Below are 18,523 nucleotides of genomic sequence, written 5' to 3' on the forward strand. Positions count from 1 at the left end.
ATAATCATTGTTAGTCTTATATACGGTACAATTGTTAATGCTTACTGTATTTCTTTGGCCTATGTCTAAAAATTCATCTATGGAGTAGAAGGAGTTGTCATTCAGGAATTCCCTTAACTTACTTTTGAATGCCGATTGGTTGTCTGACAGACTTTTGATATTGTTTGGCAATTGACCAAAAATCTTTGTGGCAGTATAATTCACCCCCTTTTGTGCCAATGTCAAATTCAATGAACGGTAGTGAAGGTCACCCTGTCTCCTAGTATTGTATCTGTGGACTGTGCTATTAATTCTGAAGTGATCTGGTTACTAACAACAAATTTCATTAGGCTGTATATATATTGTGAAGCTACTGGCAATATCCCTAATTCTTTAAATAATTGTCTACAAGATGATCTTGGATGAGCCCCAGACATTATTCTGATAACACGTTTTTGTGCAATAAATACCTTCTTTCTTAGTGATGAATTGCCCCAAAAGATGATTCCGTAAGAAAGCAACGAATGAAAATATGCATGGTAAGCTAACTTACTGATGTGCTTGTCTCCAAAATTTGCAATGACACTAATAGCATAGGTAGCTGAGCTCAATCGTTTTAGTAGATTGTCAATGTGTGTCCTCCAGTTTAAATTCTGATCAATACAGACACCCAGAAATTTTGAACAATCTGCTTTAGCTAAAGATTTTCCCCCACACTCTATATTTATTTCCGGTGTTATGCCTTTCCCTGTACTGAACTGTATGTACAGTGTTTTTTCAAAGTTCAATGGTATGGTACGGCTATCTGTATTGCTGGGCACGCAAGCCTCCCCACCTATGGCAAGGTCCATGGTTCTGGATTCGGTGGGGGGGGGGGGGGGGGGGTGAAAGTTAGGTTGCAGTAATTTGGAGTAAAATGAAATGCAGATAGCTATTAAAAAACTTAAATATGTTAAGATTATGAGCATGATGGTACCACACCAGAGATGATTAAAAGGGAATAAAGGTAAAGACTGCTGTTTAAATTCCTGGTGGTTGCCTAGGTGCCGAAGGAGACATGAAACTTTGATTACTGTATGTTTGACCTTCATACTAGGTGCACACAAGAACTGCTATACTTTATGCTTACAGCAACACTATTGATTTTCAGTCTAGTTATATTTGTATCACTTCATGTACTTCAGTGCTTCAGTGGACCTGAACTGCCACAATCACATCTGAAGATGAAATTGCATAATTTCAAAATTTGCCATGTGAATATATTACTATCAATAAAACAATTTAATGTTTATCCAGTAACAATACATTAAAGTTCCTCTGTGTTTACTGAAGATTGAATTCTAATTTGAAAAGTGTGAGATCAACTGTTTGCTGTATGCCAACCATTAAAGCTTTGGCAAATACAGGCATTTCATCTGCCTTTCCACTCTGTGTGTTTGTGTGTATGTGTGTGTGTGTGTCTGAGAGAGAGAGAGAGAGAGAGAGAGAGAGCTCCAAAAGCTAAGCTACAGATTGAAACTTCCTGGCAGATTAAAGATGTGTGCCCGACCGAGACTCTAACTCGGGACCTTTGCCTTTCGCGGGCAAGCGCTCTACCATCTGAGCTAACGAAGCACGACTCACGCCCGGTACTCACAGCTTTACTTCTGCCAGTACAGATTCCTAATGTTGTTTATGTGTTTGTCTACCATTCCACTCTTCAACTATAAGGTGATTTTTATTTATTTAATTATGGTCCACTGGTAATGTTAAATTTTTTTATGAGTCAGAATATCGTTTTGTAGTACTGTGAAATTAATTACATACTTTGTTACATGGTTAAATTAGTCATTTGCTAGTACATTAATAAGTATTTTGATATTTAGGTTGGCTGTTTGGCCTTACTACAGAAGTAATTGATAAACAGGTGGAAATTGACACAAACACAGGTGGTGTCACCATCTCTCAGGATGCTAAAACAAAAATTCTGCGACTGAGGTACTATTGCATGTATATATAATTTTGTCATGTTCATTATTTGTAACTTTGGGTGCACTTCTTAGCTGTCACGGGTGATTGCACACATTTAGGCTAGTCTATAAACATTGCAGACTTAAAGCACCTGGTTTCTTTCTTTTTACTTCCTTTGTGGCTGATATAAATATTAATAATTACAATATACACACTGTGTGAAAGACGTGACCCCATCTTCATTTAACAGTTTGTTGTGCTAACTCACATCATATTCTGCAGTGTGAAGATCATTATCTCCATATAGTTCACCTTTTAGGCCACTTTCTTTATATTACTGTAATTATTTCTATATTATTATTTTATTTGGCATTTGGCAAAGTGCCATGCTGATATATATATAACAAATATAATACATTTCAAATAGTTGTTATAAATATAATTTCAAATATTCATTTTTGGAACATCAAGGTGTTATAGATACAAGCTTTACACGTAATTTGAGATGATATCAGGAAATTGAGTATTAATTTATACCTGTGGATCAAACATTGGAAACTCCAGGTAGGAAGAGGCAGATTGCTACTTACCATTAAGAAGACAAGCCAAGTTGCAGACGGACGCAATTAAGACACTCACGTATAGCTTTTGGTCACAGCCTTCATCAGTAAAAGAGACACACAAACACACAGACAAACACAGTTCATGCACACATGACTGCCTACTTCAGCATTTATTTACTAAGATGCTGGAAATGGCGGTCATGTGTGCATGAGGTTTGCTTGCTTGTGTGTTTGTCCCTCCTTAACTGACAAAAGCTGTGACCAAAACTTACACATATTGATGGAGTTGTCATAAAATACTGGGAAAACCACAAGGTAGAAGGAAGCAAACTTCTGAAATCTGCCTTTAAAACCTCTTCTGTGCACCCTCTTTTTGGAACATGCTAAAATAATATAGTTCAGATCAGAATATCATCACTACTGCAGAGGAGACAATTCAAGATTTATGTTTGTTGAAGATGTGCTGGATAATATCCATGATTAAAACGTATCTTTCTTTTGCTTGTTATCAATTTCCTTGAGACCATTTTGCCATGGAACCAGGCTTTCAGTGGAAAAGTTCTTTGGGTTTGGGCATAACCTTTTTCCTCATTAGATATAGATAAATTCAAATATTCTTTCCCATAGATGTTAATTTTCTCCTTGATCCACAGATTAAGGTCTTATTTAGGAATTGGTGAGTGATAGCAAATTCCTGATGTTAATTCTAACTCTGTTAACTGATCTACCTGTTCATTTTGAGTGAGTGATGCAGGAGTGAGAAGAGGTCCAAATGAAAGAAGAGATGATTTGTTTGTCATTGTTTTGTGTCACCATATGAGAAATTTTGGCCATATATATTTGTATCGTAGTCCCATTTTGGATTTTCAGCTGAGTTAACAACACTTTTGAAATCTAATATAACTGCTGTTGTATCCACCTACAATCCATCTCCAGGCAGCACAAGGGTGTGCTGCAAGGTGCCAGCTCTCCGGCACTTGCAACGCCACTGCAGGAAATCAGTCTGACAGTAATATAAGCACAGCAAGTTGTTGTCAATCGCATTTTGTGCAGCTGCCATGGTAACAAGTGGTGCCAGCTTTGCCATTAATGGTGTGAGACTTGCCACATTCAGTGTGGCCATCATGGGCACTGATTCTTCCTCTGCAGATCGCATATCTGCTGATGATAGTGGCAGTATTCTTCGTCCAGGTGGCTTTAAAACACACCATACAGCTGATCAGAGCCAGTTTCAGATTAGGAGTCACTCTGGACTAAGTGCCGACTGCATTCCTGTCCCTAAATCAGAACTCCCTTCACCTTAGTCCAGCTGTACTCTCCATCCCATGTCTGAGTGCTCACTTCACACCTTGTCTGTGATCAACTCACTGGACCCAACACCGGCTGTACCTGCAACCTGTCAGTGCACAACTCACCATCACTCCCTAATTAGAGTGGCTACACTTGGGCTTTCCAATGGAGGCCATCTCTTTGCATCGTCCATAACAGCAACGCTACCCTGACCAGCTATGAGCTCCTGCCTTACTAGGCCTCTCACCTAGACTGTCCTCAAGTCTTGCCACTCTCCACTGATGCATTTGCATTGCCATTGCTCTTGTAAGAACTCTCTCAGTGCAACATTACTGACTATTGGTGGACTGGAACCAGATAGTAGGGCTTCAAGTCCAAATGAGTGTTTTGCTGCATTCAGTACATGAGCTGTAAATAAACTTTGTCTGTTCTTGCTACCTGAGACACATTAATTGGCATGGCGTGATACACAACTTGGCAACAAGGAGTGGAATTTGTCCCACCTGTGACTATTTCACTATTTCATACTTTGTGTGCTCGCTCAGTGCTACTGCATATCTCTTTGCACTACTTAGGTTGGTTGCCACTCCCAGTTCCTTGACACGCATGTCAGATTCTTGTGAAATATCCAGATGCAAGACCTGCCTGATTCATCTGCTCTGATTATCCTACTCTAGTTCTGTCATAGGCTTATACTATCATATCAGCGGCAAGGCCACCTGTGAAAGCAGTTATATCATACACCAGCTATGGTGCAATTTCTGCACTGGATTTTATGTGGGCATGACCACCAGCTGGCTGTCCACCAGAATGAATGGTCACCACCAAACTGTGGCCAAGAGTAGAATTTAACACCCAGTGGCAGAACACGCTGCTGAACTCTACCGTCTCAAGTTTGATGACTGCTTCACAACCAGTGTCATCTGGATCCTTCTCCCCAGCACCAGCTTTTCTGAACAATGTGGATGGGAGTTATCCCTGCAATACATTCGCTCCTGTAATCCATCTGGCCTCAGTCTCCACTAACCCTCTGCACTGACAGTAGCTACTCAACTGCCTTCCCCTCCTCTGTCCTATCGCCTCCTCCCCAGTTATGCTTCGACATCATCATCATCGTCATCACCATCGTGTGCCATACAACCTCACCATCTGTGGTGCCGCAGTACCCGCTGCCGCCTCTCCCTCCCTCATTCATATTTCACATACCTGCTGCTTCCTTCCGAGCTGCTAGCTACACCTCTTCTCAGTTATCGCGTCTTTCTTTCTATATCCACCCCACTTGACACAAACCCTCACACCAGTCTACCTGCTGAAATGCAGTCACAGCATTACATATTCATCTATAACTAAATAAATAAATGCTTGTTCATCTTTTACAGTTAAGAAATTAGTGTGTGGCTGAGTGGTAAAGTGGAGAGCTCTCATATTCATTCAAAGGTCAGGGGATCCAATATTCTGTCAAACTTTTTTGTCACTTAGCATTTCTTTTATCTTACAGTGGTTCATTATAGTGCTACAAGCTAAGTTGCTCCATATTTGAATTTGCATATTAAACTTAGTCCCCCTCCCATAGCTGGCTAGATAAATCAATTAAACAGTCAGAGGAAAGCAGGGGCATACCACCTCCAATAGGACCTGTTCCCAGTAAAGCACAGCAATGTCAAATTAATCTGTGTTTTTGTAACAACTTTATTTATTTTAAAAATGGAGCATGAAATTTTTTACCAAACTTTTCCTAAATATAATTCTGCAACCAAAGATCAAAACATCAAGATAGTGCACAGTATTATTGGACAGTTGATAATTACAGGTATATATATAATAGAGGGAAACATTCCACGTGGGAAAAATATATCTAAAAACAAAGTTGATGTGACTTACCAAACAAAAGCGCTGGCAGGTCGATAGATACACAAACATACACACAAAATTCAAGCTTTCGCAATTAACAGTTGCTTCTTCAGGAAAGAGGGAAGGAGAGGGAATGCATTTGTAAAGGCAAATGTCTGCTTGTGTTTGTGTATGTGCGGATGGATATGGGTGTGTGTGCGAGTGTATACCTGTCCTTTTTTTCCCCCTAAGGTAAGTCTTTCCGCCCCCGGGATAGGAATGCCTCCTTACCCTCTCCCTTAAAACCCACATCCTTTCTTCTTTCCCTCTCCTTCCCTCCTTCCTGATGAAGCAACTGTTGGTTGCGAAAGCTTGAATTTTGTGTGTATGTTTGTGTTTGTTTGTGTGTCTATCGACATGCCAGCGCTTTCGTTTGGTAAGTCACATCATCTTTGTTTTTAGATATATTTTTCCCACGTGGAATGTTTCCCTCTATTATATATATGTCAGGAGAGACTGCTGTGCTGTTGACATGAAGAAACAACTAAGCTTTGTGCAAGATGCATTCCACATTTGTTGAATGCTGACCAAAATAAAACGTGAAAACAAATTGTTCAGCAATGGTCTCTCAGTTTTATAAAGACTACAACTGATTTTATTAGCAGAGTTGTTTCTGTAGTTCACCATTTAATTCCACATACTAAACAACATTATAAATAGACTGAAGGCTGCACTAAAAAAGGAGCTGTTTATATTTGTTTTCTTGGAATGCAAGGACTCTCCTATTGATTACTTTCCATAATGTAAAAGAATACCTGGTAAACACTTATGGACAAACTGGATGAAAAAAAATATTATAAGAAGAGGCCTGGACTGCAAAAGGAAAAGGCTATCAGGACCATGCACTGTCCACAAACATGATTAAGTGCATTTTTACCTAAAGAATGGTGTTACTCTGCACACTGCAAGTATGAGAACTTGTCACATTGCTCTCATAACATCCTTTTCTCGTACAGTTTATTTCAGTCATCATCACCATTAGTAGTTTGAAATCCACCTTCTCTAAATTTTTGCATGCACTGTGGTCTTCAGCTATACATAGCTATGTTGCTCCTGCACATTTTCTGAAGTGTTCTATGTGTCTTTGATTAGGTCACAATCTTAGTTTTTTTGCATCTTATCCTCTGTTTGATTTATGTAAATAGCAATTAATTAATCTGCAGTTTCCGTGTAGCAAATAACATTTTCTAAAAATGCCTTACTTTAAACTGTTTTAGGACTTCTCCCATACTGAAATGATACTTGAAGGAACTGTATGTATTATCGTTTTAATTGATATCTTTGTTTGATGATATGGTGATGGAAACTCCAGAATAGAAACAGTGAACAAAGGTGAGGAAGGACAGCCACTGACATGAAGAGTTAGGTAGCTTTCAGCGACAATGGGAGGAAAATATGATTAAATAACGTAAAAATCACAATAAGGTAGAAGTATGAGAGGGAAAGAGGTGGAAATAAAAGCACTATGTTGAGGTGAGGAATAGGGTAGAGAATGATGCAGCAGAGAAGAGAGGCTCAGTGCAGAGTTAGTGGGAACAGATCAGACTAGAATGGGACTAGCACAGGTTATGGTAGGGAGAGCGTGAGAACAAAAAATGAGTTCTTTCCAATGGACTATTGGAAGTATTAGGAAATGTATCTGACATCAAGGAGAATCACACCACTATGATAACATGCATCCTTCATCTGATTCAGAAGACATTTCAAATATCAATACCTCAAATGACAGTGTGCAAGCAGTTCAACTGATTCAGTCTAAAGACAAAAAAGTGACGTGGAAGTTAGAACCTTTTCCACAAACATTATAAAACTGACTCCTGGTCCCGACAAGATGTGCTGTCACCAGAATAAGTAATATAAAATCACCTTTTCAAGTTATGATAAATGATAATATTCACTGTATTGTGGTGGAAATTACTAATATTGATGGTCAAAGAGTTTATGGGGATGGCTGGGAAGCAGTAGATGAAATTGCACTTAAAGGCTATATTGGCCTGTTATTATTGGCTGGTGTGTATAAATCCTGTGGTGAATTAACAAAGGGTCTGTGGGATCCAGAAACAGATACAGCCATCTTCGTGCCGTAATGTCGCTGAAACGCATCTCACGTGTGTTACATTTTGATGGTAAGTCTGATTGTAGAGCACAAAGAGTAAATGTCAAGTTGACACCAATAAGTGTTCTGTGAGATATAAGGTTGAAAATACTTTCAAAAGTATATAATCCTGGCACAAATGTGACTGTGGATGAACAACTGAAGGCTTTCCAAGGTCGTTGTTCATACAGACAGTACATAGTGAGCAAACCCTCAAAATGTTGGGTAAAAATATGGGTATTCTGTGAGAGTGCTACCTCTTATGTTTTGAAGACACAAATCTATACAGGAAAATTACCTGGACAAGCACCGGAGAAAAATCAAAGTGTGAGGGTTGTCATGGTTCTGACACATAAGCTAAAAGGAAAAAAGTCACATTGACAATTTCTCCACATCATATGCATTAGGCCAAGGACTTCTCAAAAAACGTCTTACAGTGCTGGGAATGGTGATAAAAAATAAGCTTGAACTCCCATGCATCAAGCAAAGAAAATGTTCACAGTTCAAAGTCTTTTTTTAATATCTTATGTTCCAAGGAAGAACAAACAAGTTTTCCTGATGAGCGCAATGCACGATATTGAGGAAATATGCAACAGAGAAGACCAGAAACCAAAATTGATACTTGACTACATTGCACATAAGGGAGCTGTTGATACATTGGATCAGCTTGTTGTCATCTACACAATCAAGAGGAAAACCGACAACTGACCAATGATCATCTTCTACCGTACTATTGATGCTCGTGCCTGCAATGCTTTTGTGTAGTGGAGCTGATTAAATCCAGGGTGGAAAAAATGTTCTTTACAGAAGAAGAATATTTCTGTATGATTTAAAGAAGAATATTTCTGTATGATTTGGAAAGACTCCTGGTTACTCTTTACATTGAAGCTAGAAAAATGGTGCCACAAAATGAACTGATACTCAGACAAATAATTGTACTTTAGCATGCTACTGCAGAATAATACTGCAGTAAAAAAACATAAATGGGAGAAAGATACCAAAGTAAAAATCAAATGCAAAGAAAATGCGACATTTACAACTAAATATAGTGCAAGACAAGCCTCTGCCGACAGCAAAACATCTCAATGGCTTCAGGAAAAAGACTATGCAATACTTTGAAACAACAAGCTGCTTTGATGAGTGTGACATTACAAATGCTTTCGTTTCTAACAGGACAGAAGGAAATATTGCAAATGGTATTTTGAGAAGCATTACTTTTAAAGTAAATTTCTTTTAATGCAGGATGAATTATGTTATGTGTGAAAATTTGTATGAATTTCTTAAATCACCAAGCGTTTGACTCACTCAGTACTTAGCACTTGAGGACCACCCACCTGAAAAAAATTTCAGTCACAGAAAACCAGTCATTTACGCCATTATTTAAAATTTCAGTGGCCCATTTATGTTTGATATATCTTAAAGGATAACACATGCAAAAAAAGACGAATTATTATATGAGGAAACTTAGCTTTTCTTTTAGCTATGTTATATGTAGATTAATTAATGTATCTGAATTTCACTTGTTATTAATTTCCTTGAGAATATTTTGCCGTAGAACCAGAGTTTCAGTGGAATAGCTCTTTGTTTTCAGACATAACCTTTGCCATTATTAGATATAGATAAAGTCCAACATTCTTTCCCACAGATGTTTATTTTCTTGTTGTTCCATTGATTAAGGACTTAATTTGGAACTGGTGAGTGATAGAAAATTGTCGATGTTTTGTATTTGTGTGTTCACGCTACTTAACAGTGATGTTGCTATTGGCTAACTACAGTATGTGTCCTGTACTCTGAATATCTCCTGTCATTGGCTGGCAAGATGACATGACGTGAGTTATGATTGGCTTACAGAAGTGCATTGCAATCTGCGTTTCCTTTGGAAATTAACGTGCTGTATTTGGTGGAATTCATATTTATACTTTCTTAATACAAAGATATGCAGTGTATATGTAGTCATGCATGAAAGATGTGGATTTCATTTTATGTAGTGCTGGCTAAGCTCTGCACCGGTTTATAAAACCTTCACCATTCAAAGGACTGATAAGTTTCACAGCTCTGAGGGAAAGAATACTGTTACTTAAAATGGAAAAAGTTCGTTTTCATGTGGGGAAAAAGTGTATTTTTAACCAGGAAAAATCCAGGTTTTTTTTCTCTTGTCTCTGTGTACTCCCTGTACACAATTGGTGATGTGTTTGGAATGGCTTCTGTGTGTGCAGTCTTGAAGCGTGGTTTCATAAAGGTAATCATTATGGACGTCGTGCTGCCGGCCCTCATTGAACAGTTTACTTTAGCAGTGACCACTTTGTTGGCTTCCATTAACAGATTGGTTACCATTCCACTGGGCCAACTCCTCACTTTTCCTCCATGTGATGATTTGTCCAAAGGACTGGGAAGCTTATGAAAAAAGACTTAGACAGCATTTTTTGGATTACGGTGTGACAGACTCAGATTTGTGCAAAGCCTTCCCCCTCTTGTGGATTCCCTTTATAAGAACTGGTAGCTCTTACTTTGATCGTATGTGAAGTTTATTGTTCGACTACCATCACAAACGAACGCATGTCATAACAGTGTGAGTTGAATTCTACTGATGCCGCAAGAAACCAAACTAGTTGTACAGGGCCTCAGCAGTTGAACTTTATGGTATTAGCCCTAGATATAAATTTGTTACTGATGCCCATACTGACTCTTATGTGTGACACAATTATCTGTTTGCCCCAAACAAGGAAGTGCGCCAGAAGGCTTTACTCTGTGAAACCCACCCCATTTGCAGAAGTTTTGCAGATAGCACAATCTTTTGAAGCAGATGACCAAATTGAAGCATGGGGCGATGTGGCAGTAGTTTCTCAAGATGGGCCCACTAGGGTGACGAATAGCTTCTTGTACAAGGTAGCGGCAGTGGTGGCATAAAAATGCGGGCCCAGCGTCGAGCAGACCAAGCTGCTGTGAGAGCCACATCACCACTGTTAGCATGCTCTGTTTCCACCTTGCCTTTCTGTTTTGTCCATCATGAAGGTTCGGCATGCCCTAACTGCTGGACTACTTATAATGCTTGCCAGAAGAAAGGCCACATCACGTCCAAACGTCGTTTGCCAAAGGTGGCTCAGGATATATACATCGGCATAAAGTGTATAACTCCAGTACTTGTGACTTCTCCCAAGTTGTTTATCAGGTTAAGTGTTTTTTTCTAGTGCTCTGGCTCCAAGTCAACACAGGTGCTGCAGTGACATTATTGAATTCTCAAACCTATGTGAGTTTAGTCTCACTGCCATTGACACCAGTCACACTGAAGCTGGTTAGTTGTAACAAACAGAACTTTGTGCTGCCGGGACAGTTCATGGCATCTGCCTCTTACAAGTTAGTGGTTCATTCTGTAACTTCTTTGGTGGTTGCTGTTGAGAACTTGTTCAGGATGGATGCATTTCAGGCATTTGGAGTTTCTATCACTGATTTTGCTGCTCATACCGTATTTACTCGAATCTAAGATGCACTGGAATCTAAACTGCACCTGAAAAATAAGACTCGAAATAAAGGGGAGAAAAAAATTCCCGAATCTAAGCCGCACCTGAAATTTGGGACTCGAAATTCAAGGGGAGAGAAAAGTTTAAGCCCGCACCTCCAAATCGAAACAAAGTTGGTCCATTGTAATATGAGACACAATTTAGGTAGAATGAAAGACGATACAGCTACAGTAGTTTGGTTCGAGTCATAAGCTTAGCAGTTAAGCTTTACCAGGTAGCCATTGCTATGCATCAGGTGCTCCGTCCGTATTTATATGGGTACCCTTCCTTTTTCACGTGCTTCGTCTGGTTTGAATCGTTTGCTTATTTTGCTTTGATCTGATCAGTGCCGTTTTCTTTGTTATAGCTGTTTACGTCACTCTAAGCTGAAATGCGTTACTTTACTGTGTCATACATTGTTTGTCACATTTTGATAGTGTGTGTTTACGGCCTGTTGCCGCTCGCAGCATGGCTTGCTTTTGAGCACGCTACCGCCGCTTACAATTTTAAAAAAAAGGAAGAGGAGTTGTCTCATTAGCGAAACAGCGGCAAGTGACTGCTATTTGTTGTTACTTACACTGTTGCTTTCTTTGATAATGATCAAAAAGAACCAAATAATAGACTGCGTATGATAGAACATGTTCTGAACGAGAGTTAGGCGAAAGATTTTCTCCATTTGAAAATCTTTGCGGCCGCTTCTTTAGTACATCAAATTCTGCACAGAAATTAGTCATCTTAGATTTAAAAATCTAGTCAGTTGCCGTGCTTCATTTCTGACTGTATCACTATTAGGCATAAGAATAATATGAATATAAACATGACACGATACGTATATTCTTCCGCTTTTGCTGTTGTCTCACTCTAGTTTCGTAGTTTATTAGGCAGACAGGATTTAAATGAGATAGCAGCAAACACGAAAGAATATATGGCAAAATGTTTATATTCGTATTATTCTTATGGTGAAGAGAATACTGCATGTGATTCACATTTTCTTATGGTGAAGAGAATACTGCATGTGATTCACATTTCATCAGGTTACTATTAGCAACCATCTCTTCTCACAGGTAGGAAAAAATTCAGAACGTAGAGTTGGCCATACTGACAAACATCCCTAACAGTCTTGCCAGTTGGATTTTCATAGTACATTGAAATTCTGCTACATTCGAAGATGAACAATACGGAATTTGTATTTACTTCATTGGATAATGTATGAAAATGCAGTGGTCGAAACTCGGGGTGGAGAAAAAAAGCTCATCTTCCACCAATTTATTTATTTATTTATTTTATTTACTGATGCAGAGGTTTTGGCGCCAGTATTTATCTTTGTGCCTACAAAGCATGCCTGTGTAGCGCTACATATATTCGACAGAAGAAGTTAATTGTGGTGGCACCTACCAACATTTTTCTGAACTTCCACTTGCTTTGCACTCGATTCTAAGCTGCAGGCGGTTTTTTAGATTACAAAAACTGGAAAAAAGTGCGGCTTAGATTTTAGTAAATACGGTATTTCTTTGAAATCCATAGCTTTGCCTCATTTTTGTTATGCACAGCCTATTCCTGTCACCCTGAAAGATCAAATGAAAGCAGAATGAATACACTTCAATCTCTCGGGATGGTGCAAACTGTTATGGCTATTGAATCAACAACTCCACTGGTTGTGTTACAGAGGCCGTGTGGGAAAATTCACCTATGTGGCGACTTCGGTACTACTGTCAACGCATAGTCGATCATGGATACTCATCCTTTCCCATGCCAGAAGGAATGTTGGTGAAAATGTTTGGTGGCTAGTACTTTTTTAAAATTGATTTGTGCTGAGTATTGTGGGTTCCTGTAGGCAAAGAGTTTCGACAAGTTCTGGTTTTGACTATCCTTTTGGTCTCTGTCAATATTTGCACCTTCCTTTTGGTGTGGCTAGTGCCCATGTTGTTTTTCAATGATTTTTAGAGCAGTTGACTATGCCTGTCCCGGGTTGCATTAATTGTCTGTATAATGTTGTTGTCAAGGGCTCCTCCACAGCTGATCACTTGGAAAATTCTCATGGTTTTTGTTCTCTGTCTTACAATCTGCTGGTTTACGGTGTAACCTCGCAAAATCTCAGTTTTTTCAACCTTCTAGACGAATGGAAAAACTGGTAGAAGCCGACCTCGGGGAAGATCAGTTTGGATTCCGTAGAAATGTTGGAACACGTGAGGCAATACTGACCCTACGGCTTATCTTAGAAGCTAGATTAAGAAAAGGCAAACCTATGTTTCTAGCATTTGTAGACTTAGAGAAAGCTTTTGACAATGTTGACTGGAATACTCTCTTTCAAATTCTGAAGGTGGCAGGGGTAAAATACAGGGAGCGAAAGGCTATTTACAATTTGTACAGAAACCAGATGGCAGTCATAAGAGTCGAGGGGCATGAAAGGAAAGCAGTGGTTGGGAAAGGAGTGAGACAGGGTTGTAGCCTCTCCCCGATGTTATTCAATCTGTATATTGAGCAAGCAGTAAAGGTAACAAAAGAAAAATTCGGAGTAGGTATTAAAATTCATGGAGAAGAAATAAAAGCTTTGAGGTTCACCGATGACATCGTAATTCTGTCAGAGACAGCAAAGGACTTGGAAGAGCAGTTGAACGGAATGGATAGTGTCTTGAAAGGAGGATATAAGATGACCATCAACAAAAGCAAAACGAGGATAATGGAATGTAGTCAAATTAAGTCGGGTGATGCTGAGGGAATTAGATTAGGAAGTGAGACACTTAAAGTAGTAAAGGAGTTTTGCTATTTAGGAAGTAAAATAACTGTTGATGGTCGAAGTAGAGAGGATATAAAATGTAGACTGGCAATGGCAAGAAAAGCGTTTCTGAAGAAGAGAAGTTTGTTAACATCGAGTATAGATTTAAGTGTCAGGAAGTCATTTCTGAAAGTATTAGTATGGAGTGTAGCCATGTATGGAAGTGAATCATGGACGATAAATAGTTTGGACAAGAAGAGAATAGAAGGTTTCGAAATGTGGTGCTACAGAAGAATGCTGAAGATTAGATGGGTAGATCACATAACTAATGAGGAAGTATTGAATCGGATTGGGGAGAAGAGAAGTTTGTGGCACAACTTGACCAGAAGAAGGGATCGGTTGGTAGGACATGTTCTGAGGCATCAGGGGATCACCAATTTAGTATTGGAGGGCAGCGTGGAGGGTAAAAATCGTAGAGGGAGACCAAGAGATGACTACACTAAGCAGATTCAGAAGGACGTAGGTTGCAGTAGGTACTGGGAGATGAAGAAGCTTGCACAGGATAGAGTAGCATGGAGAGCTGCATCAAACCAGTTTCAGGACTGAAGACCACAACAACAACATTGTTTATTTAGGATTCAAGATATTGCAAGATGGGTTTCACCCTCTGCCGGACCACATCTCCGTTGTTATGTCTATGCTTCGCCCCGCGTCCATGAAGGAGATTGAGGCCTCCCTAGAGAAGCAAGCCTGCTACCATAATTTCCTGCCAGGAGCAGCCACATTAATCTACCTGTTGCATGCCTTGATATGTAAGAATGTGCCTTTTTGGTGGAGCTCGGAATGTGAATGCGCTTTTCAAACATTGAAATCCAAACTACTCTCAGCCTCTCATTTGGCTACTTTCTCTCAGAACCAGCACATAGTTTTGGTGACTGATGCCTCACAGTCCTACTCCATCAATATGCTGCTGGCTCAAACAATGTGTTGGTTTTGCCTCTAAATCTCTCACTCTGGCCCAGAGTGTCACTCTCAGGTCAAAAAAGAAGTTCTTGCCATAGTCTATGATCTCCAGACTTTTTTTCCCCCCTTCATGTTTCATCTTATTACTGACCATAAATCCTTGGTTTCCTTTTTTAACCCTTACACTTCCTTGCCTGACAAGACAGCCTTCTATCTACAATGCTGCGTGCTGTTCTTGTCTCACTACATTTGTGAAATCGATTTTCAACCTATATGTAAATGTGTCAATTCACATGCCATGTCTTTCTTTCCTGTGGGTCCTGATCCTGACTTGGATCATGAAGAATTGCTTACTTCCATCTTGATACTGAAACGCAGGCTGCAGTAAAGGGCTTCCCAATTACGAGGCTTTGGGCTTTGGACCTCCCGTGCAGCTGTTTTTCATTATGGTGTGATCTCTCTGTTTTTGACGGTGTTTTGCTGTTGTCCATGGACGACCTCTCTCCCAGAGTAGTCATTCCCATTGCAAAGTTCTATGCCTTCTCCCCCATTGCAGTTGGGGAATTTTGCACGCTAAACTGTTAGCAGGTAGAATTTTTGACCAGAGATTGATGATTATGTTGTCTGTTTTGTCACAGGTTGTGAAACAGTGTGTCCAACGACAGGAAGCCCCCAGGGTGTCCCTGTTACCCTGGTCCACTTCCCACCAGCCATGGGAATGCATTCATGTAGACTTTAGAAGTTCCTTCTTGAAATCCTACTGGCTCTTTTTTGTGGATGCATTTTCGCAGTTTCCTGACATTTTGCGGTCACAATTTTACATTTTCCGGTCACAATTTGTGCACTTTTGAGGTTTCTTTCCTATTGAAAAGTTACCTCGTAGCTTAGTTACCGATAATGGGCCCTTGTCATTTTTCACACCTTTCAGTTGTTTTGTTCCCATCATGACATTCATTCCACCCTCAATCAAATGGCAAGTCTGAGCACCTATCACTTTACACCTATTGAGGACTGACTTGAGGCTGGTTGAGTTGCTGGCGAGCCAGCAGCCATGCACACTCCACCTTCTGCAGCCTGCATAACATGTGCCGCGGTCAGATTCATCTGGCCGCTTCACGCCGGGATTGCCAGTGTGGGCACAATGATTTGGTTGCTGGCTCAAGTGGATACTGGCCATTGTTGTCCATAATTGAGCATGCCATCTTTCTGATGTCTGTATGGCCAAAAGGCTGGTGGCACACCACATTGATCAGTTGTGCCCTTGCTTGCCACTGGAAGATAGGAGTCTGCGGGTATTGCCCCCATCACCGCAACCTACCCCGCCACCCTCTGCTTCGAGCCTGTCGCAACCTGCTCTCGAGGAGCCCTCGTGACATTGTCTACCACCTCCAGGTGTGGGGTTCCAGCTTCCCAGCAGCGGGCGCCAGTCTTGTCTCCAGCCTCAGGTCCGTTACCGCAGCCGGCTGTTCCGGTCGAGCCGCATCCACTCTTCCCCGCACCATTATCGCCTCACCCATCTCCTCCACACTGGGATCTGAGTGTTGATGGTGATGATGCAGAGATGGTGATGGCTCCCTACTCTTCCGTGCTGTCATCAGGCGCTTCATGGGCCCACCGCCCTTGAGCGTGACCCCGTCCCCTGTATGTTCCGGCCCTGTGCTCCAGTTCCCGTCCAGCACATCGTCCTGCCCCCTCCATTGGCATGGGTTGCCAGAACTCCAGATCTGATGGGTGTGTCCCTCAAGGGGCTGCCAGCATCTCCTCCATCAGTGTGCTTGTATTCTGCTACTAGTGCGTGCAATGTGTGTTTGCTGAGTGCGGCATCGCTGCAAGGATAGGCTTGAATCAGCTGCCAGTTGTATCAGCTCAGGCTAGCCACTGAGGCCACCTATGGGAAGAGTGTATGCGGCACAGTCTCCGCCACACCGTCTGCCAGCAGCGCACATATATATGCGTGGAGCAGTGGTGAATGCCCCTCACTATGTTCTTCCACTTGTACTGTTCACATCAGTTGTGGTACGTCTTGTTACATGTGGATTCACAGGAGGCTTATTATCTGTTAGTGGTCAGAGTCTTATGAATAAAGTTATATTTGCATAACTTGGATTGATTCCGTGCATTACTTTGTTACTACGTATAGCTTTTGTAAGGAAGGTTGCAGGGTTAAGCAAGATAACCTGTTTTCGAGAGATGCTGCCTGGAAGATTAAAAACCTACGAGTCTGAAAATTTTCAACTTCAATTTTAATTCACTTAAATCTTTCCACTGTTTCTCCACAACTACTTGCCTTTTATATATATATATATATATATATATATATATATATATATATATATATATATATAGAAACAAACATGTAGCATGTAATTGTTAGAACTAAAATCTGAAGGTTAAAAAAAAGAGAGAGAGAGAGGGGGGGGGGGGGGTAAGGTGAAATTAATTTTAAAACTGATATTTATTGATTCAGAACAGTTCTGATGTACAGTTTTTTGTTCAGTACTATGCACCTTAATATTTATATTTGAATCAAAATCATTTGTTAAGAATTATTACAGAATTAATCACAATATTACTGTCTTTATAATACATTTACAATCCTCATACCCGAGACACCTGGACACCTGCAAGACTAAAATACCACAAGATCTGTTGAGCAAATAATCTGTTCTGTATAATTATTTACAGGAAAACATCCAGATTTTCTGTCAGATCACTGCGAGTTTTGTTAGTGTAACTGTATCCTCAACAGCTCTCACACATTGTTGTGCAAAGTAAGTCAACCTTCACGAGATGAAGGAGTTAGGCCTTGGTACCAGCACAGTGTCATAGGATATTGCTGTACATTTTCTGAAATGGAATTGTTCACTATTTTTTTTTTTCCTTTGACACAACCACATACCTTACAAACCCTTGTAAAGTTTCAGGAACCGTAACTTCAGCATTCTTAGTAAGGTTACTAATATCTGGATAATTAGCAATACTGTAAGCAGTCATTCTTATTTTTCTTGAGTGATGGTTGTAGCTGCTTCCACTATTCTCTTTCACTCATCTTTTTCATTGACAGCTCCTTCATTGTGCAAAGCAACAGGCTCGACATGTTAGCTAGCTGCAGTCTCCAAGAAGTAATGGTTTTCTTTGTGGGTTGAACTGTGGTATTAGCCATCATTGTTACTTTCCTTGTTTGAACTGAATTTCAGGTGAAATAAATCAAGGCAGGCTTAATTGTGTCCACCATTACAACAACATGGCCCATATCGTATGTGACTTAATGTTTATCAAAAGTACTGAATATATTTCAGAGTCAGCCACACTAGTAGCTGAAAAATAAAATGAAAGCCTCGGGAAATAATTATCAACAATATTGTTAAGACAAATGGCCATGTTGCATCTTACAGGAGTATAGAAAGAAAATCTACAGCAGCTCATAATGAATTGTTTAGGAATTAAGTAGATGACTTGTAAGACCTATTTTCGACCTATTTTGTATCTGTATCAACACTTCTATGTCAGTTTGTAGTGTTGCTTATGAAGAGTGTTGTATCTGTCATGGAAATTCTTTGACTGTTGTTGTTGTGGTCTT

At 40.1% G+C, this 18,523-nt stretch overlaps 1 protein-coding gene across 1 annotated transcript in view; it reads left to right on the forward strand.

Moving 5' to 3' along the window:
* The window catches only part of LOC126281937 (Bardet-Biedl syndrome 7 protein homolog), a 118,547-nt gene that overhangs the window by 49,130 nt on the left and 50,894 nt on the right, over positions 1-18,523 (forward strand). Inside the window, exon 8 of the mRNA XM_049981283.1 lies at positions 1,845-1,956. Coding sequence (XP_049837240.1) covers positions 1,845-1,956 — 112 coding nt within the window. The remainder of the gene's footprint in view (positions 1-1,844; positions 1,957-18,523) is intronic.

Source organism: Schistocerca gregaria, chromosome 7 (genome assembly GCF_023897955.1).
Source record: "Schistocerca gregaria isolate iqSchGreg1 chromosome 7, iqSchGreg1.2, whole genome shotgun sequence".
In the NCBI taxonomy this organism is placed as follows: Eukaryota; Metazoa; Arthropoda; class Insecta; order Orthoptera; family Acrididae; genus Schistocerca; species Schistocerca gregaria.